The sequence below is a fragment of the Pongo pygmaeus genome, chromosome 1 (genome assembly GCF_028885625.2).
Source record: "Pongo pygmaeus isolate AG05252 chromosome 1, NHGRI_mPonPyg2-v2.0_pri, whole genome shotgun sequence".
In the NCBI taxonomy this organism is placed as follows: Eukaryota; Metazoa; Chordata; class Mammalia; order Primates; family Hominidae; genus Pongo; species Pongo pygmaeus.
In genome coordinates this window covers 130,257,530-130,279,211 of record NC_072373.2, presented here as the reverse complement: position 1 = coordinate 130,279,211, position 21,682 = coordinate 130,257,530, and the positions used below count along the sequence as shown (strand labels likewise).

Sequence of the window (21,682 nt, the reverse complement as noted above, 5' to 3'; positions counted from 1 at the left end):
CTTACTTTATTGTAAGAATACAGTGTATAACACATATAAATACAAAATATGTGTTAATCAACTATTTGTTATCAGTAAGGCTTCTGGTCAACAATAGGCTATTTGTAGTTAAGTCTGGGAGGAGTCAAAAGTTATACACAAATTTCCAATTTCCCCAGGAGTGGGGTCAGCACCTGTAACCTCCACATTGTTCAAGGATCAACTCTAAACACAAACCTGTATATCTTCACAGGTCAAAAGTTGTGACACTTCACTGTCAATCAATGTGAAGGAGCCAATAGGAGGGCCATTCAGATCCTCAGCATTACGCGCTTCTAGGAGAAAGCCTTTAAATGGATGCCCTGACAAAGTAACTGAGAAAAAGACAAAAGGGTTGGTTAAAAATCTTAGTAATATAAAAAAAAAAAAATGTTTACAGGTCGTATGTTACAATTACAATGAGGTCTACATATGCAAAAGTACTCCTGGAGAGAAAAGAGTCATCCTATAGGCAAAGAAGCTCTAAACTGTGTTCTATAAGATATTCACTCTGTGAGACATTAATAGCCATTCCACAAAGAGAAAAGAAAAATAGGTGATGGTCCAGGGGCAGTCCATAAGGCTAAGTTAGTTTAAAAAATGCTAGATGATACCAATTGGGTACTATGCTTATCACCTGAGTGATGAAATAATCTGTACACCAAACCCTCGTAACATGGAATTTACCTATAAACAAACCTGCACATGTACCCCGAACCCAAAATAAAAGTTTAAAAAAAAAATGTTTACTTAACCTCATTAGAGGAAAAAACATGAGGTGTTTTCTTTTGAATTCCAGTATTTAACACAGTGTCTGGCTCATAGTGACACTCAATAAATTCTTATTGAATTAAAAAAAAGAAAAACACTAGATGAAAGTAAATACTTGTTTCTTTACTGCAAATTTCTGAGGGTATTTAATATCCTACTGTACAGTGTGAACTCTAAGGTATATTATATATCACACAGAATATTCCAAACTTATTTTTCTATATACTCTCTATGTAACAGAGTACCTGTTAACATTTTGCACTTCTAGAGTTGCAAAAAATAAAGTTTGCAAAATGCTGTTACAGATTTATCTTTAATAATCAGCCTACATTTTACCAGAGAAATTAGAGAATTGTTCTTGAAATTATATGATGTCAAGAAAGACAAGGGTTTATTATATTTTCAACAAGATAAAATAAACTTTATTTTTCTCTTGAAGTGATAGCACAATTAATAAAAATAGTAAATAACGATAAAAACTTATTTTAAAGCCTGTTCTGGATAGGGAATACACAGACTACTTAAGTAATATAGTCATCTGGAACCAAAAATAAGAAGTATGATAGTATCTTACAAAAGAAAACAGATTTAAATGAAATCGTCTAAATCAAATAATAATAAAGATTCAATAAACAGTAAAAGAGCGAAATCCAAAATGTAAACAGTTAATCCCAGCACGGTACCTTCAATCTGATCTCCTGGCCTGAATGTCATCTGACTCACATAAATGTCATGAACAGGAACAGACTGTGGACTATGACCATGTTCAGGAATCATTCCATGGCATGACTGTGTTACTTTTCCATTGGGATAATTAGCCACATAACTAATGTGCAACAGAAGTATGCAGGTACCAAAAGTAAATCCAGAAACTGCCATCTCAAAAAGAAGAGTAAAAGCCCATTATTGTCACATATAATTAAAGTAAAATATAAAAGCTTTTACACAACAGGACTATAATTCTAGATAACTACTTGCTTTCTGTGTTCAGCAAACCATATTCTCAACATACCTGATAAAAAGAATGTGATATGTGAAGTTTCACCTGAATTTCAATCTCAGCTCTACAAATTACTGTGAGACTTTGGGCAAATCATTTAATCCTCCACTTCCTTACCTGAAAAATAAGGAAACAAAGACCCTCTTTTCAATGTTGTTTTTTTTTTCTCGAGACAGAGATCTCGCTCTGTTGCCCAAGATGGAGTGCAGTGGCAGGATCTCGGCTCACTGCAACCTCTGCCTCCCAAGTTCAAGTGATTCTCCTGCCTCAGCTTCCCCAGTAGCTGGGAATACAGGCATGCGCCACCACACCTCACTAATTTTTGTATTTTGGTAGAGACAGAGTTACACCAGGCTGGTTTCGAACTCCTGACCTTAGGGATCCGCCCACCTTGGCCTCCCAAAGTTCTGGGATTACAGGCATGAGCCACTGTGCCTGGCCCAATGTTGTTTAAATAAAAATGAAAATATAGCTCAAAATCTGACAAGGAAGATAATAAATAATAGCTTTCTTTATTATTAATTGGGAATAATAAACTAGTCAATAAAAGCAAAAGGTTTTACTCCACGTGATCCTAGAAAGCTTAAAGAACAAAGAAGAAATGTTTCTTCTGGATTTAAATATCACTACCTGAATAAATCTACGATAAGACTTTTCCCAACTTGCTATTAAACTGATCATGATGACTGGGTGGATTATTCAATTTGCAATACCGAAAACTGGGGATAACAGAGAACCAACTGGTAGAGATAAAAATTCTACTGCCTGTAGCCCAGATACGTCTGAATTAAGAAACACAATTGTCAGCCCACACAATCTTCTTCCCTCCCATGTCTCCACTCTTCCTCTTAGCATCTGGATAATAGAAAACCAGCTACTTTACCTCAGTCCCACCCTCTTGTAGCCCAGATCAACCACTTTGTTTGATGCATATATTCAAAACCTGCAAATCACAGGACTCAACAAGGCTGGAGGTGATAAGCAGTGACATGATACATGGCAGTAAATAAAGTTAACACCATGGACGGGTTGCAGATGGGAAAAGCCTAAGAGGCAGTTTATTATTTATAGAAAAGGAGTTTTGTATATCATATATCTGGTCATAGACAAAAACAATAGCAGCCTTAGAATCACTAGAAAAAATTATTGTTTTTTAGTTATGTCAATCAGGGGCAACTATCTAACTGCAGCCTAACCTGCTGGGGTTTTATCAGAGCCTACATGACCTGGAGGAGGGGAAATACCCAACTCCTGCCCACATTAGCCATCCTGTTTCACTTAAGTGGGGGAAGAACCTTGAAGCAGTTGTGAAGTTCACACTCCAGGGGCATAAGCTCACTAAAAGACTGAGGTCTACTCACAGGACTACAGAACAGTTCTCCTCCTCCCACTCCTTACCACCACAGTATTAAAGGCCTATTTACAGCAGTTCCTTTTACCCACTGCATCATGTCCAGTTATTAAGAACAAATTACAAGGCATACTGAAAGGCAGAGAACACAATTTGAAGAAACAGAGCAAGCCTCAGAACCAGACTTAGATATGATGGAGATGTTGGAATTATTAGACCAGGAATTTAAAACATTATGATTAAGATGCTAAATGCTCCAATGGATAAAGTAGATGGCATGCAAGAACAAATGCACAGAGATGGAAATTCTCAGAACCAAAAAGAAATGCTAGAGATCAAAAACACTTTAAAAGAAGTGAAGTATGGGCTTATGGGTAGACTGGACATATCTAAGAATCTCTTAGCTTGAAGATATCTCAATAGAAAAATATCAAACTGAAAAGAAAAAAAAAGACTGAAAAAAAGAGAACAGATCCAAGAACTGTGGAATTACAAAAGGTACAACAAACGTGGAATCGGAATTCCAGAAGGAGAAGAGGGAAGGAAACTGAAGAATTATTTGAAACAATTATGACTGAGAATTTCCCCCAAACTATTATCAGACACACAATACCAAGTAGGATAAATAAATAAATAATAAATAAAAAACTACATCTAGGTATATATGATGGTTAATTTGTATGTCAACTTGACTGGGCTGAGGGATGTTCTGATAGCTGATAAAATATTATTTCTGGAAGTGTCTATGAATGTATTTCTAAAAGAGGTTAGCATCTCAGTCAGGCAACTGAGTAACAAAGATCACCTCACCAAAGTGGGTAGGTATTATCTAATCCTCTGAGGGCCTAAATAGAATAAAAAAGCAGAGGAAGAGGGAATTACTCTCTCTTCTTGATCTGAGACATCCCTCTTCTCTTGCCCTCAGACATCAAGGTTCCTGGTCCTGGGGCCTTAAAACCACAGGACTTACACCAGCAATCCTTTCCCCAACCCAAGGCCCTCAGACCTGACCAGGAGATGCGCTATGGGTTCCCCTGGTTCTTAGGCCTTTAGGCTTACACTGAACTACTCCAGCAGCTTTCCTGGTTCTCCAGCTTGTAGACAACAGATTTTGAGACTTGTGGGCTTTCAGAATCACATGTCAATTTCCATAATAAATATCTATAATAAATATAAATAAAATCTTATTTTAATCTGTAACTTTGGAAAACCCTGATTAACATGGCATATCATTTTCAAACTACAGAAATCTAAATGCTTTTTTAAATCCTGAAAGAAGCCAGAGGAAAAAGACAGGAACAAAGATGAGAACTATATCTGACTTTTGCTCAGAAACCACATGAGCAAGAAGAGAGTAGGGTGAAATATTTAAAGTGTTGAGAGAAAAAAGTGGCACCATAGAATTCTATACCCCAAAAAATTATCTCTCAAAAGTGAGGAAGAAATAGGAAGACTTTCTCAGACAAACAAAAATTGAGGGAATGTGTTGATGGTAAAACCTATCTTGCAAGAAAAGTGAAAAGAAATTCCTAAGAGAAAAGGAAAACAATAAAGGTCAGAAATTCAGATCTACATAAAGAAAGGAGAGGACTGGAGAAGAAATAAGTGAAGGTAAAGTAAAAACGTTTTTCTTCCACTTAGTCTAACATGAAAGTTCGTTCAAAATAATAATACATATAATTATTTGTATATGTTTATGTATGCTTACTTTCGTATGCTTCTATATCAGCAAAATAAATGACAAGATATAAGGGATGGTGAGATAGAGCAGGGACCTCTCTCTTAGGGACCTACCTCTCTCAGCCTTCATAGAATTAAAGAAAGGTAGGACCTTGCTCTGGATTAGACTTTGGCTTAAGGAAATGTTGTGGTTGGTTTGATCTTCTATCCAGACCACTAAAACTTTCTCCATATCAACAATAAGGCTGTTTTGCCTTCTTATCATTCATACGTTCACTGGAGTAACCATTTTCTTCAAGAACTTTCTCTTTGCATTTACAACTTGGCTGACTGGAACAAGAGGCCTGACTTTCAGCCACTCTTGGTTTTTGGCATGCCTTCCTCACTAAGCTTAATCATTTCTAGCTTTTGATTGAAAGTGAAAGATATACGACTCTTCCTTTCACTTGAACACTTACAGGCCATTATAGGGTTCTTAAATGGCCCAATTTCAATATTGTTGTGCCTCAGGGAATAGGGAGGCCTGAGGAAAAGGAGAGAGATTGGAGAATAGCCAGTTGGTAGAGCAGTCAGAACATACACAGTTATCAATTAAGTTTGCCATCTTATATGGGTGCAGTTTGTGTCTCTCCAAAACATCAAAGATCAAAATAGAACATCAAAAATAGAAACATCAAAGATCACTGATCACAGATCATCATAACAGATATAATGAAAAAGTTTAGAAACTTGCAAAAGTATGACCAAGCATGGTGGCTCACACCTGTAATCCCCGCATTTTGGGAGGCCAAGTTGGGAGGATCACTTGAGCCCAATAGTTCAAGACCAGCCCGGGCAATATAATGAGACTCCCATCTCTATTTTTTAATTAAAAATAAAAATAACAAATAATAAATAATAAAATAGAAATTTACCAAAATGTGACATAGAGACACAAAGTGAGCACATGCTGTTGGAAAAATGGTGCCAACAGACTTGCTCAATGAGGAGTTGCCACAAGCCTTCAATTTGTAGCCAGGCACGGGACAAGGGGGCTGGTCTCCAAACCCTGGGCTCAAGGGAACCTCAACCCTATTATCCCAACACTTTGAGAGGCTGGGGATGAAGGATCCCTTGAGTTCAGGAGTTCAAGACCAGCCTGGGCAACATGATGAGACCTCGTGTCTACAAAAAATGAAAAAATTAGCTGGCTGTGGTGGCTCGTGCCTATGACTCCAGCTACTTAAGAGGCTGAGGCAGGAGGATCCATTGAGCCCAGGAATTCAAGGTGGCAGTGAGCTACAATCACACCACTGCACTCAAGCCTGGGTAATAAAGCAAGACCTCTGTCTCAATTAAAAAAAAAAAAGAAAAGGCTGGGTGCCGTGGCTCATGCCTGTAATCCCAGCACTTTGGGAGGGAAGGGCAGGAAGATTGCTTGAGCCCAGGAGTTCAAAACCAGCCTGGGCAACATAACAAGACCCTTTTTCTTTTTTTAATAATTTTATAAATTTTTTTATAATTTGATTTTTTTTAAAAAAGACAAACCTTCAATTTGTAAAAAACACACTATCTGCAAAGCACAATAAAGTGAAGTGCCATAAAACAAGCTATCCCTGGCCAGGCGCGGTGGCTCACACCTATAATCCCAACACTTCGGGAGGCTGAGGCGGGTGGATCACGAGGTCAAGAGATCAAGACCATCCTGGCTAACATGGTGAAACCCCGTCTCTACTAAAAAAATACAAAAAAAATTAGCCGGGCATTGCGGGCGGGCACCTGTAGTTCCAGCTACTCAGGAGGCTGAGCCAAGAGAATGGCGTGAACCCAGGAGGCAGAGCTTGCAGTGAGCCGTGATCACACCACTGCACTCCAGCCTGGGCGACAGAGCAAGACTCCAAAAAAAAAAACAAGCTGTCCCTCTATATCACTAATCACTTTAAATGTCAATTGTCTAAATGTAGCAATTAAAAGACAGATTGTCAAAGTGGATCAGGAAACAGACCCTATTATGTGTTTTCTACAGGACACCCACTTTAAATATAAAGACACATATAGATTAAAAGTAAATGCATAGAGAAAGATATACTACGTTAACACTAACTTAAAGAAAGCAGGAGTAGCTACATTAATTTCAGACAGTAGACTTCAAACCAAGGAAAGTTATCAGAGATAAAGAGAGCTTTACCTAATAATAAAAGGGTCAATTCTCCAAGAAGACATAACAATGCAATAGAGCATCAAAATAAGTGAGGCAAAAACTAATAGAACTATATGGAGAAATAGATGAATCCACTATCAGAAATGGACAGATCCAGGCTGGGTACCATGGCTCATGCCTATAATCCCAGCACTTTGTTAGGCCAAGGCGGGAAGATCACATGAGACCAGGAATTCGAGACCAGCCTAGGCAACATAATGAGACTGTCTGTAAAAACAAACAAACAAATAAGTGAGTAAATAAACAGTTGGGTGCAGTGGACTACACAAGTAGTCTCAGCTACTCAAGAGGCTTAGGAGGGAGGATGACTTGAACACAGGAGTTCAAGGTTGCAGTTAGCTATGGTCACACCACACCCCTGCACTCCTGCCTGAGCAACAGAGAGTGAGACCTTGTCTCAAAGAGAGAGAGAGAGAAAGAGAGAGAGAGAGAGAAATGCACAGATCCATAAGGCAGAAAATCATTAAGGACATGGGTGAATTCAACAACATCCGTCAACTGGATATAATGGATATCCATAGACTATTTCATCCAACAACAGAATACACGTTCTTCTCAAGTTCACATGGAATGTTCACCAAGATAGACTACATTCTGGGCCATAAGATACAACTTAATAAATTTAAGAGAATAAATTTGTGGGATGCCGCAAAAGCAGTGCTTAAGGGGAAATTTACAGCATTAAACATATATAGTTACATAAACAAATCCCTCACTAAATTAAACTACAGGAATTCCTGTTAAACGCCAGATATTGTGCTGGGAGATATACACTTTAACCAGCCCTGCACCTAATGCCAGGAGCTACTAAGTAAACAGCATAGGGTCCAACAGTACCATATACCCCACTATTTATCAAACATGAAAGCTGCTGAGAATTCTTTTCATTTAAGGAGGAGTGAAAGAAACAAATGAAACATTTAAGGAGGAGTGAAAGAAACAAATGAAACATTTAAGGAGGAGTGAAAGAAACAAATGAACCAACCAAGAGCTTCTGAAAAACATCTACAACATAAAAAGAGCTTAAGATTTCTCCGTGGAGAAAATAATAATAATAATAATAATAATGGTTGATTATTATAGGAAACAGAATATTTAAGGAAATAACTGCAGCCAAGTGCAGTAGTACACACCTATAATCCCAACACTTTGGGAGACTAAAGCAGGAGAATTGCTTGAAGCCAGGAGTTCAAGACCAGCCTGGGTAACAAGTGAGCCCCCCGTCTCTCCAAAAATTTAAAAAAAAAAAAAAAATTAGCCAGGCACAGTGGCATGCCTGTAGTCTCAGCTACTCAAGAGGCCGAGTTGGAAGGTGGGTTCCTTGAACCCAAGAGGTCAAAGCTGCAGTGAGCTATGATTGTGACACTGCACTCCAGCCTGGGGTTGGAGGGAGAGAGAGAGAAAGGGAGAAGGGACAGAGGGAGAGAGGGAAGGAAGGGAAGGAAGATCACTATTTAATCGACTTCGCCATTATTAAGAAGATTAAATGTAGTCATGTGCCACTTACCTAAAGAATGGTATAGTGAAAATCGTTACTTCAGTTTAACAAATATTTATTTGGCACTAACTTTCTGTCAGTGAAAATGGAAACAAAACTTAATATCCAGTCTCTGCTGTGCACTAAACAGCTGAACAGCATCAACCAAGTCACTAAATCTGTTTCATCAGTTGCAAAATACACCAGGTGAACCAGAAGACATTCAAGGCCACCTTCAATGCTAAAATTTTATGATTTTAGAAAAGCAAAGTGGAAAAGCTTATTGGGAATTATTTGAGCAAGAAGTATAAGACAAGAAAGGGAAGTGACTAAGACACCACCACCCATCATCAATTAGGAAAATATAACAAGGTCAGAGAGGAACCTGTACAATGGCAACTTCTTTGTCCTCTGTCAAATGCTGACTGTTCAAGGTAAAGTTCTATTTTCATTATAATAGCTAATTATGGTTTTCTAGTTAATGTTTTAAGGTACAACTTTTTTTCAAACTAATATATAAAATCATTAGCCAACCTATATTAACAGATCACATAATTATGACAGAATAGGAGTTAGTCATGGAAACATTTAAGTTAAAATTATAGACTGTCAACAATAAGCTATTATATTATGAAATCATCCTTTAAGCACAGAAAGGACTCCTACCAATTATGTATGATTTTCTTAAATTAATATTCACATTCTATTGTCTATAAAAAATAGAAGATAAAACAAAAAAGATTTATTTTGTCCACCCAAGACGGAGCAATTTATTATTTTAAAAAACTAAAAGAGCAGTTATCCTGATTCTCTAACTAAAATATTCCAAACCTGATGAGATTTGTACAGTTTTCTTTCTTACCTGAAAGACAAGTGCTTAGTAAAAGGGTATGATGACTGCTTACACCATGTTCTACATATATCTCACATAAAGATAAAACCTCAAAGCAAGTATATTCTTTATTATGTAAATACAAAATTCTTGTACTTAGATGAAAATGTAATTATTATTTGATTGTGGGCCACAGAAGCAAGTGATGTTAATCAAGAGAATATATTTATTACAAAGTAAAAATTCAGACAAAACTAGAATTCAATTAAAAATATTTAGATGTAAGAAAGTCATTGGAAAAAGGAGAATGTGTTAACAAAAGACTTTTAAAAATAAATCGGTCATCAAACGTCTTAGTATTGTGCAACTCTAAGAACATGTGAGAATAAGAAAAACGGAGGAAAACAATCTTTTAAAACCATGTCAGATGATTAAGCTGGCAAATAGTGAATCATGTCTAGTTATATTGCATTCAAGTTCTAGCTCTTGTTAGTCATTTATTTTAAATTAAAGCATCAAAGGAGCTCAAAAGTTGACATGCACACAAAAAAATTGTGGGAACTCAGCCCAGTTACATCTACTCTACATTACCTAAGATATGAGTGAAGCATGTACTGAGAGTCTTAATTAATGCATAGGTATGAGGCAACAAGGAATTCTTAATTATGAAGAATGAGATGCAAAAAAGCAAAAACTTAGCCAAAATAGTTCACTATAAAATATCTACATAATTTGGAAAAGGGTCTCTTTTTTTTGCAATATATAGTGGTTTTAATTTTTGTTTACTACATCCAAAATAAGAAATATTTTTACATTATAACTCAACAAACATTTCATGAAACATTATTTACCTTTACTACATGTTATAGATGTGTATGTTTCCTATTTCCTTTTTTTGTTTTATGCTGGTTACACTCTACTGCATTATTTCACGATCTACCAATGAATCTTAACCTGCAGTCTGATGAACATTACTTTATGGCATGTATAGACCATTAAGTTTCAGCCTTTAATCAAGTTCTAAATTAGGAGTATCAAGAATTTCAGTAAAAAAGAAAAATTCTCAGAATCAAAGGAACAAACGGCTAAGCAACAGGGAAAACTTTTGGAGATAGGAGCTGGAGTTATCCAAAGAAAAATGACTTATTCTCACTTCATTCTATTTGTGAGCCTGAACAAAAAGTATAAATATGGCTAATAAGTTAGCATTCTCACAGTAATCTTCTGTATGAGAAAGGTTGTTGTTTAACTACCCATAATATAAAAACGTCCTTTTTTTTTTATGTCAATAAAATCTTTAAGTCACTTGGAAGCTCCTTTCAGAATTTCCATTAGTTGCATTCTTGTTTTTTTCTTCCATCAAGTACATTCTACAATGTTTAAGGTAAATAGCCACTTCCTACTAAATATTGTTTTCATTTTATTTTACTATGAGAATTACAATGGCATTATTTTCTTTTATTTTGGCACAAGTGCAATACATTTTAATTAATTTATGTCTTAAACATGCTTTTATTTCTAGGCTTTTGGCCTGAAAACAGAACCACCATTTATAATATTTGGAAACCAAAAAGTAATCTATGACAGGTTTTAATCAACTTAGAAATTTATTTTGCCAGGCTAAGGACAATGCCTGGGAGAAAAAAAAAAAAAAAAAAAACAGAATCACAGAAAGAGTCTATCATCTGTGCCTTTCTCTCAAGATGTCTTTGAGGGCTCCAATATCTAAAGGGGAAAAGTGGGCTGGAGGGGAAAGAGGATCATGTCATTCACATGTTCCAAGACAAAATGAGCAGATAGAGGAATAGTCAAGTATGTATTGGCTTATGCTCAGTAAGCTGGCACTTTACATAAGATAAGGTGAACATACAGTAGCTACCTGTGGAGATATCTAACCGTTTATCTGTAGCTCTCTGCTTTGAAACAAAAGGAAATGCAGTTGCTTGCATGACTCAGCTTTCAGTTTAATTTTTTCCTCCTGGGATAATGAATTGAGGTCAAGTTTCTGTTTTTCTTTCACATATTGCTTCTATTAGAAAATGAAATTGAAATTCCAAACTGAGTTAGAAACTAATCTGCTTTTGCGGGAAGTCAGGGACCCCGAACGGAGGGACCGGCTGGAGCCGTGGCAGAGGAACATAAATTGTGAAGATTTCATTTTAATATGGACATTTATCAGTTCCCAAATAATACTTTTATAATTTCTTACACCTGTCTTTACTTTAATCTCTTAATCCTGTTATCTTCGTAAGCTGAAGATGTACGTCACCTCAGGACCACTATGATAATTGTGTTAACTATAAAAATGGATTGTAAAACGTGTGTTTGAACAATATGAAATGAGTGCACCTTGAAAAAGAACAGAATAACAGTGATTTTTAGGGAACAAGGGAAGACAACCCTAAGGTCTGACTGCCTGTGGGATCAGGCAAAAAAAGCCATATTTCTCTTCTTGCAGAGAGCCTATAAACAGACATGTAAGTAGGGAAGATATCGCTAAATTCTTTTCCTATCAAGGAATATTAATATTAATACCCTGGGAAAAGAATGCATTCCTGGGGGGAGGTCTACAAACAGCTGCTCTGGGAATGTCTGTCTTATGAGGTTGAGATAAGGACTGAGATACGCCCTGTTCTCCTGTGGTACCCTCAGGCTTACTAGGGTGGGGAAAAACTCCGCCCTGGTAAATTTGTGGTCAGACCGGTTCTCTGCTCTCAAACCCTGTTTTCTGTTGTTTAAGATGTTTATCAAGACAATACGTGTACTGCTGAACATAGACTGTTATCAGTAGTTCTGCTTTTGCCCTTTGTCCTGTTCCCTCAGAAGCATGTGATCTTTGTTAGACCCTTATTTGTAGTTCTGCTTTTTGCCCTTTGAAGCATGTGATCTTTGTACCTACTCCCTGTTCTTACACCCCCTCCCCTTTTGACACCCTTAATAAAAACTTGCTGGTTTTGAGGCTTAGGGGACATCATGGTCCTACGGATATGTGATGTCACCCCCAGTGGCCCAGCTGTAAAATTCCTCTCTTTATACTGTCTCTCTTTATTTCTCAGCTGGCCGACACTTATGGAAAATAGAAAGAACCTATGTTGAAATATTGGGGGTGGGTTCCCCCAGTAATCTGGGGACAGTGTACATTTGTTAGCTCAGCATTTCATCTAAGATTTGGGGCAAACCTGGTGGGCTTAGCATTGTCACCAAAAACCTAGACTGGGGATAGAGGTGGAAATAGGTGTTCACCTGTTGAGTAGCAGAGTTAGGTAGGAAGACTTTTAGAAAAATAGGTAAAACCACAGAAGATAAGGAGATTGATAGAGCCAGCAAGTCAAGACTAAGCACAAGATATATACAGACAGCAATAAAATTTTGGGGACAAAGGGAAAGAAAAGGATTGTAGTTTTACTGTAAAGTCAAAGGAAAGGAGACATAGAGAAAGAGGAAAAGAAATGAACACTCGGTGATGACCTGGCAGTTAGAGACCATGTCTGATGGAATCCTTATAAGCAGCAGATTTATCTTCATATTAGAGATGAGGAAACTGAGGTTAAGAAATATACCCTAAATCACGCATACTTTTAGGATTTGAACCAAAATCTAACTGCAATAGCCATGTTGTTTTCACTGTTCGTCACTGTTCTCTGTTTAGAGAGAAGGTGAAAAGTAAACAGGTCCAGCAAGGATCCACGTTTCACAGGGACAAACAATGTGAGTGGGGAGCTATTGGGACAAAGGTTGAAATCTAAGTTCACCTACCTAATTCAGAATGTTAAATCTGCTTTATAAGAGACTGAATAGCAATGTAGAGATTTATTTCATAGAACTAAAACTCCAGAAAGAATGAATGTAAAAATCCACAGATGCCTGAAAACAGTAAGTTGTCAATAAGTGGTAATTGCCACTATTTATAATATCACTATTAACTTTCCATCTCCTCAATATGTGCTCATTTCTTCTGAACACTACTGGGCTTAGATAAACTGAGATTTTTGCATATTTCTTGCATCTGTATTTAATTTGTTCAAACGTAAAATATTTCAGAAAATGTGCTCCTTTTCTTTCTAGTAATTTAATTTTACCTTCATTGAAAACTTCTACACCAAAAACTAAGTTGACTTTGATAACTGAATCTCAAATTATAAGGAAACTGAAAAATAGGTCAAGTATTTCCACTTCCCCAGATAAAAATGTTTCAGACTCCATTTTCACAGAAGGAAGTGAAGAAAAAAATGATTTTTTTAAATTACCAATCACAGTTATGACATTTTCAGAGAAGGTTCTAAAAAACAAAGAGCATAAAAGTGGCACATTCAATACCAATTTAAGATTTGTCAGACCTGACAACTTAAGACGGTAGGAAAAGCTGCTTCTTCTTTTTTTTTTTTTTTTTTTTTTTTTGAGATGGAGTCTCATTCTGTCACCCAGGCTAGAGTACCATCGTGTGATCTCAGCTCACTGCAACCTCCACCTCCTGGGTTCAAGCGATTCTCCTGCCTCAGCCTCCCAAGTAGCTGGGATTACAGGTGCCTGCCACCATGCCCAGCTAATTTTTGTATTTTTAGTAGAGATGGGGGTTTCACCATGTTGGCCAGGCTGGTCTTGAACTCCCGACCTCAGGTGATACACCTGCCCCAGCCTCCCAAAGTGTTGGGATTATAGGCATGAGCCAACGCACCTGGCCAGTAGGAAAGACTTCTGAAAAAGATTTTAGAGTTTGAGTGAAAGTAAGACAAAGTAAGGGGAAAGGAAGAAAAAAATACTGGGAAAAAAAGTAATTTGAAACTCTACAATCTAATCCTAGTTTCTCTAATAACAGCACCATCAGCAAGTAATCTTTCAATTTTCTTTTTAATTTTGTTTTGGGGGGGTGGGGGGAGGGTCTCATCTCACTCTGGCGCCCAGGATGGAGAGCAGTGGTGCGATCTCAGCTCACTACAACCTCCACGTATCAGACTCAAGCAATCCTCCCACCTCACCCTCCCAAGTAGCTGGGACCACAGGTGCATACCACCATGGCCAGCTAATTTTTTAATTTTTTTGTAGAGACAGGGTCTCACTATGCTACCCAGGCTGGTCTTGATCTCCTGAGCTCAAGCAATCCTCCCGCTTGGCCTCCCAAAGTCTTAGGATTACAGACGTGAGCTACATCACCTGACCAATTTTTCCATTTTCTTTATTCATTTTCTGGAAAAATGATTGGAAACAAATATCTTATTACATGATACACAGGTTTCATTTGGATCACTCCATGTAGCCCTCACAATAATTCTTTCCTTAAAACAAAATTCAGTGCTAAGTGGAATGGCCCCTTCACTAAAGACCCAAAACTAATAGATAAAACAATAGCAAATACTATTAACCTATAATTTAATAATGTTACTATTTATTAAGTGCCTGCTCTATTCCAGTCATCACAGTCCTGCTTTGCATGTATGAATGCTAATCCTTGGAAGAAACATACAGGGGTTTTTGTTGTTGTTGTTGTTGTTTTTTACAGGTATGGAAACTGAAGCTCACAGAGCTTACAAAAAAAAATAGTGCCTAAGATCACACAGGGACAGAAATTTTAAAACTGCATTTTGTTATAGTAACGTAGAGGTATGGGAGAAATAATAGTAGAAGAGTTAACAATTACTAAGGGCTTACAACACATCATGTCAAGGACTTAGTATGCATTCCTCACAACAACCTAGGGAACTATGGGAGGTATTGTTGTCCCCATATGTAAAATAGGGCACTGATTAAGACACTTGCCAAAGCTACAGAAAATGAGAGGTGAAAAGCATGGTCTCTGGCCTACTTTGTGAGGTTTTGATCACCAAACTATCCATAGCTTCAAATCAGACCCTTAAGGCTGACATGGTAAGTAAATAAGGCATTATGGAGAAAGAGGGATGCTGAATGAGCATGATTTGAATTGGAGCAATGGAAGAATCAAAGGTAGAAATAAAAAAGTGAGAATGGACTTTTGGGGGGACTGCTCTCTCCGCAGAAACTCCATAAGCGTTAGTTTTTCCTAATAAAGTTTATCATGTTTTTCCGCCACATTTTTTAGAGGCAGTAAGGAAGTCTAACTAGAATCAAAATCAAATGTCAGAAATAGACATTCTAAAAATATTTTAATTAAGTCTGGTTCCTCTTTTATGTCTCTTTCATGAAGATATCCTTCTCCAAGACTTTTTCTCTTGGCTTTTCTTTCTTTCTTTTTTTCTTTTTTTTTTTTTTTTCTCTCTTTTTTGCCCTATTTCTCTGTAGGATCATCACTTCCACAGCCTCAATTATAACCTCTAGGATAATATTTCTTAAATCTTTCAATTGCTCCACCCCACAGCTCTACAATGCTGTGACACAGATTTCCAACTGGGTATGGACTTCTGTTTAGATAACAAAAAACTCAATTTGTCTGAAGTGAAATTCATATTTTCCTCCAGACTAGTTTTTGAACCTCACTTTCCTAATCTGATGGTGGTCTGTCAACACATTTCTCATCAGCAGGATTTCAAACCCCGAACTCTCAAGATTGGATTCCAAACACTCTTTTGGTCCCCAACTTCCACACAAGCCCTGCAGATTCTACCTCCACCAATTCTGCACTCTACCTATCCCTCTTGCAACTCTCTTCTACTTTCCATTCTATTACATTTGTCTACTGTTTTCCTTTCTGCCACCACCTCCAAGCATGAAGACTTCATTACCTTCACCCAGATTAATAAAACACTTTCAATTGGTCTCCCTGTTTCTGTATCTCCTCAACACAGGACTATTTTCCTAAGGTACAATTCTCATTATACCTCTCCTCTCCCCGCAAAACACTCAGCAGCTTCCCAAGAATTATTAGATTAAGAAGCAAAGGCGCTCGACATTTAATATTTTATACTTTTCTACACAACCCAAATTTCAAGGATTTTTTTTCCCTATACTGTAATAACAATGTGCCATCTGCTATTCCAAGAATAAGCTTCTCTTTTTTCTCCTGAAGTTTTGCCTTCTAAATGGGACCCCTAAAACCTACATGGGACCCCCTATTTTTTTATGGACAGGAATTTAACTAAATTTGGTTAAATTCCTGTCCATATAAAAATAAATGTTACACTGAAAAATAAGATACAATAATCTCTGTACACTATGCTCAAACTAGGTAGAATTGTGTATTCCCCATTATTTCATGTAATATGCAAAAGAGTAATAATATCTGATATAAGCAAGAATGTGAAGAAACGAGCGCTCTCATACACAGGGACAATGGTAAACTGTCACATTTTTAGATGTTAACAATATCTTAGTAAATTAAAAATGTTTATCCTCTGACCTGGAAATTTCATTTCTAGAAATGTATCTTACAGATGCGGCGCAGTGGCTGACACCTGTAATCCCAGCACTTTGGGAGGCCCAGGCGGGCAGATCACCTAAGGTTGGAAGTTCGAGACCAGCCTGACCAACATGGAGAAATCCCGTCTCTACTAAAAATACAAAAGTAGCCGGGCTTGGGGGTGCATGCCTGTAATCCCAGCTACTCGGGAGGCTGAGGCAGGAAAATTGCTTGAACCCTGGAGGCGGAGGTTGAGGTGAGCCGAGATGGCACCATTGCACTCCAGCCTGGGCAACAAGAGTGTAACTCTGTCTCAAAAAAAAAAAAAAAAAGAATGAAAAGAAAAGAAATATATCTTACAGAAAAACCCATACAGTTATGCAAGGATTATTTCCAGTAGCAAAAATGTTGGATAATTTAAGTGGTCACAAAAATAAACTACGCTATACCCAAACTATATAATACTTGCTAAACGTTAACAAAAATGAAGTAGAGTAAACAGATAACAAATACATCAGCTAATAATTATTGAGTGCATTCTAGGAGGTAGGCATTGTTTTAAGTACTTTGCAAGTATGAACTCATTTCACAAAAATCCCAAGACATGAATCTGCATGTTCTTAAGAAAATACATGCTCATGCTCCACTGAGGAATCAAAACAAGAAAACTGCAAAATGATATGGAATGTACCAAAATATACATAACTTAAAAGGAAAAGAAAAAAAAACCTTTATACATGCTTCCAATTGTTCTCAACAGTGTTTACCACTTAGGAAGGTATGTGTTTTCATGATGGGAAGAGGAGTGGGCTTCCTTTCTTTAATGCCCTTTATAATGTGCATTTTTTGAAAGCATGTAGTGTTTTATAATTTTAAAAAACACTACAAAGTATGTACATGTAAGACTGTACAGAAACTGATTTGAAGGTGGTTAGATTTTTTTCTTTTTTCTATTTTCAAACATTCTATGTTACTTTTACTATTTTTGTTTGTTTTGATAAAGAAGACCTTTACCCCTCTTTCAAAATCCATTTAAAATGCCATCAACTACTGTCCTATGATACAATGAAGTGTATGGACTTTGAAATATCACAGACCTAAGTTTGAATCTGTCCACTAATGTAATCCAGCAGGCACCACCATAGTGACCCTGGACAAATTATTTAACCTTACTGAGTCTTAGTTTTCTCACTTGTTAGAGACAATGCCACCAATATCAATGGCTTGCATGAGGATTAAATAAAATACTGTCTCCAAAATATCTAGCACAATGACCACCATTAACAAAGTCTCCCATATAAAACTGTCTTCCTTTCTTGGATTCTTATCTAATTCCACCAACCTGAAATAACTGTTCACTCCATAAGCTTTAGTTTTTCCTAATAAATTTTATCACGTTTTTCTGCCACATTTGGTGACTTGTCTTATGGTAAACCTCTGGATATCAGTAAAGGTGTCCTACACATTGATCTCCATTCATTCTGAGTAGCAGACAACCTTCAAAACAGTACTCATACAGTGTGATTGTTATGTGAATTTTGAGAAAATCCAACATTAAAAAAGCAGACAGGTGTGAAACAGAGAGTACAGTTCACCAAAAAAATCAACATACTGGCTAACTAAATGATGAATTAAAACTCACTTCTCCAACCTAACAAAACCATGTTTTAAAAGGTCTTTGTTTTCAATAAGCTGATAGATCAAATTAAGCCCCCAACTTCAGTTCTATCCCAGTATAATACTCAAATCTTACCACTTTTTTAAAAATACAGAAGTGGCTGGGTGCAGTGGCTCACGCCTGTAATCCCAGCACTTTGGGAGGCCGAGGCAGGCAGATGACCTGACGTTGGGAGTTCGAAACCAGACTGACCAACATGGAGAAACCCCGTTTCTACTAAAAATACAAAATTAGCCGGGTGTGGTGGTGCCTGCCTGTAATCCCAGCTACTCAGGAGGCTGAGGCAGGAGAATTGCTTGAACCCGGGAGGCAGAGGTTGCAGTGAGCCGAAATCCCGCCGTTGCACTCCAGCCTGGGCAACAAGAGCAACACTCCGTCTCAAAAATAGTAAATAAATAGGCCAGGCGCGGTGGCTCAAGCCTGTAATCGCAGCACTTTGGGAGGCCGAGGCGGGCGGATCACGAGGTCAGGAGATAGAGACCATCCTTGCTAACACAGTGAAACCCCGTCTCTACTAAAAATACAAAAAATTAGCCAGGTGTAGTGGCGGGCGCCTGTAATCCCAGCTACTCAGGAGGCTGAGGCAGGAGAATCGCTTGAACCCGGGAGGCGGAGCTTGCAGTAGCCGAGATCGCGCCACTTGCACTCCAGCCTGGCGGACAGAGCGAAACTCCGTCTCAAAAATAAATAAATAAATAAATAAATAAATAAATAAATAAATAAATAAAAATAAAAAATAAAAATACAGAAGCAAATGAAAATATCTGAACTGAAAAGTTTAGCTATGTTAAGAAATATTCCTAATAACACATTTACAATTTGAAAAATCCTCTTTACCCTTTAGGGCAGTATGACAAGCACACAAAAATAAGTGCAGTGATAACACCTTGCCACCCTGGAGTCTTTCTGAAATTTTAATGACACACAAGGGCTAGGCAGTGGGGGGGGGTAAGGGGACTAAAAGTTCTAGATAAAAAGACACTTTCAAAACCAAATAAGGCTCTAAGTAACCCTGATATAGGTAACCATGCCATTAGCTTTAAATATAAAAAAAGAGTTCCCATAGTTTTAAATTTAAAATTAAAAACAAAAAAAACTCCTGCAAGAATAAAGTCGATGATTTTCAGGATCCCAAACACGTCTCTACTTATATAACCACCCATTTCTTGGAATTAAAGCTTGTTAGTCAAAGTCACGGGACATATTAACCTAACTCGTTAGTGAACACTCATTAGCTCAATTCAAGCTCCAGAACATAGTTTGGGAATACAGCACCCGTTCTGCCTGGCCGACTGCCCTGGTCAGCACAGGCGCTGGCTCTCCAGTCAGTCGCTAAGCTGGATTTGATTTTTAACGCTTTACAAAGCAGCTTTGACATTAAGGAAAAAGACGTGACACTTACCTTGAGAAGCGAAGGCAGCCTAACCAACTTCCGGTTTTGTTACAACTTGTATCACATTTCAGCAGCTGGGTGGAGCCAGTTAAGCCTTGAGCCAAAAGGGAACCTTTCCCAAACTAAGCTGCAGAACTTGATTTGCAAGACCAGTGCTAGTTTTAGGACTCCATTTCTGAAAATTTAGAATTCTGTTTTACACAAAGGAACACTATTTGCCAACTAGTACCTACTTCGCCACAAAAATTATAATTTTTGTGTTTAATTGCAAAACTATTTGAAAATACCTATCTGTTCTATAATAGTGCTAAGTAAAAGCAAATTAACTTTTAAAAAGTGGAAAAAGATCAGATTGCATAGAACTGAAACCTTTCTGCAGTGTGAATGATATAATGCAAAAGAAATCTCTTATTTTGCAAATTACACCCTGAAATTCAGGAGTTTTGTTTTGTTTTGTTTCTTTTTAAGCCTTTAATCTGTTTCACAAGACTCTTTTGCAAAAGAAAAATTTTAGGGCTAGGAAAAGACAATGTAATTGAATTTTTAAGAATCTTTTTTATTTTTTTATTTTGTTTTTTGTTTTCCTGTTTTTTACTTTTTTCTTCTCTTTAATGTAATTGAAAATATTAAACATTCCGTTTCAGACCTTGAGCGACATTGTAATTGCCCAGTGGGTTCACCTTGCCTGCTGTCTAGACAGAGCCGATTTATCAAGATAGGGGAATCGCAATGGAGAAAGAGTAATTCACGCAGAGCTGGCTGTGCAGGAGACCGGAGTTTTTCATTTTGTTTGTTTGTTTGTTTTGTTTTGTTTTGTTTGAGACGGAGTCTCTGTCTGTGGCCCAGGCTGGAGTGCGGTGGCATGATCTCAGCTCACTGCAGCCTCCCCGTCCTAGGTTCAAGCAATTCTCCTGCCTCAGCCTCCCGAGTAGCTGGGACTACAGGCGCCCACCACCACGCCCGGCTAATTTTTGTATTTTAGCAGAGACGGGGTTTCACCACGTTGGCCAGGCTAGTTTGGAACGCCTGACCTCAAGTGATTCCACCTGCCTCAGCCTCCCAAAGTGCTGGGATTACAGGCATAAGCCACAGCGCCCAGCCTCGAGTTTTATTATTACTCAACACAGTCTCCCCAGGATTCGGAGATCAGAATTTTTAAAGATAATTTGGCGGGTAGGGGCTTGGGAAGTGGGAGTGCTAATTGGTCAGACTGGAGATGGAATCATGGGGGGTCGAAGTGAGGTTTTCTTGCTGTCTTCTGTTCCTAGGTGGGATGGCAGAACTGGATGAGCCCGATTACCGGTCTGTGTGGTATCAGCTGATCCATCAAGTCCAGGGTCTGCAAAATATCTCAAGCACTGATCTTACGTTTTACAATAGTGATGTTATCCCCAGGAGCAATTTGGGGAGGTTCAGACTCTTGGAGCCAGAGGCTGCATGACCCCTAAACCATAATTTCTAATCTTGTAGCTAATTTGTTGGTCCTGCAAAGGCAGACTGGTCCCCAGGAAAGAAGGGGGTCTATTCAGGAAAGGGCTATTACCAATTTTGTTTCAGAGTCAAAACATGAACTGGATTCCTTCCCAAAGTTAGTTTGGCATATGCCCAGGAATGAACAAGGACAGCTTAAAGATTAGAAGCAAGATGGAGCCAGTTAGGTCTGTTCTCATTCACTGTCATAATTTCCTCAGTTATAAACTTTTTGCAAAGGCACTTTCAACATTTGCAGACTGGAAAATAGATTATGACCCGTGCCTTGACCTGTGAGTGCTGGTTATCAATCAACCCCAGTAAATTCTTTAAACCATTTTTAAAGAGAGAACAGAGAAAGGAACACCATCACGTTACTCTTTCTCTTAAAGAACTAGTCACAATTAACAAAAGCCCCTCTCTACAGGATATTAAAGAGAGGCTTTAAATAAAGATGACCCAGAGTTGGTTTGCTATCCTAAAGCTGCTGGGAACATGAATAG

The 21,682-nt window shown here is 37.8% G+C and overlaps 1 protein-coding gene across 2 annotated transcripts in view; it reads right to left on the bottom strand.

Moving 5' to 3' along the window:
- The window catches only part of FRRS1 (ferric chelate reductase 1), a 61,715-nt gene extending 41,618 nt beyond the window's left edge, over nucleotides 1-20,097 (bottom strand). The window contains exons 1-4 of one of the 2 annotated variants that reach the window (XM_054450987.2): nucleotides 19,719-20,097; nucleotides 1,802-1,906; nucleotides 1,473-1,668; nucleotides 217-353 (exon numbers count right to left, since the gene is read on the bottom strand). In XM_054450987.2, coding sequence (XP_054306962.1) covers nucleotides 217-353; nucleotides 1,473-1,668 — 333 coding nt within the window. In that variant the 5' untranslated portion in view covers nucleotides 1,802-1,906; nucleotides 19,719-20,097. The remainder of the gene's footprint in view (nucleotides 1-216; nucleotides 354-1,472; nucleotides 1,669-1,801; nucleotides 1,907-19,718) is intronic. The other variant, XM_054450978.2, reaches the window with a different exon arrangement.
- Between the last annotated feature and the right edge of the window lie 1,585 nt (nucleotides 20,098-21,682).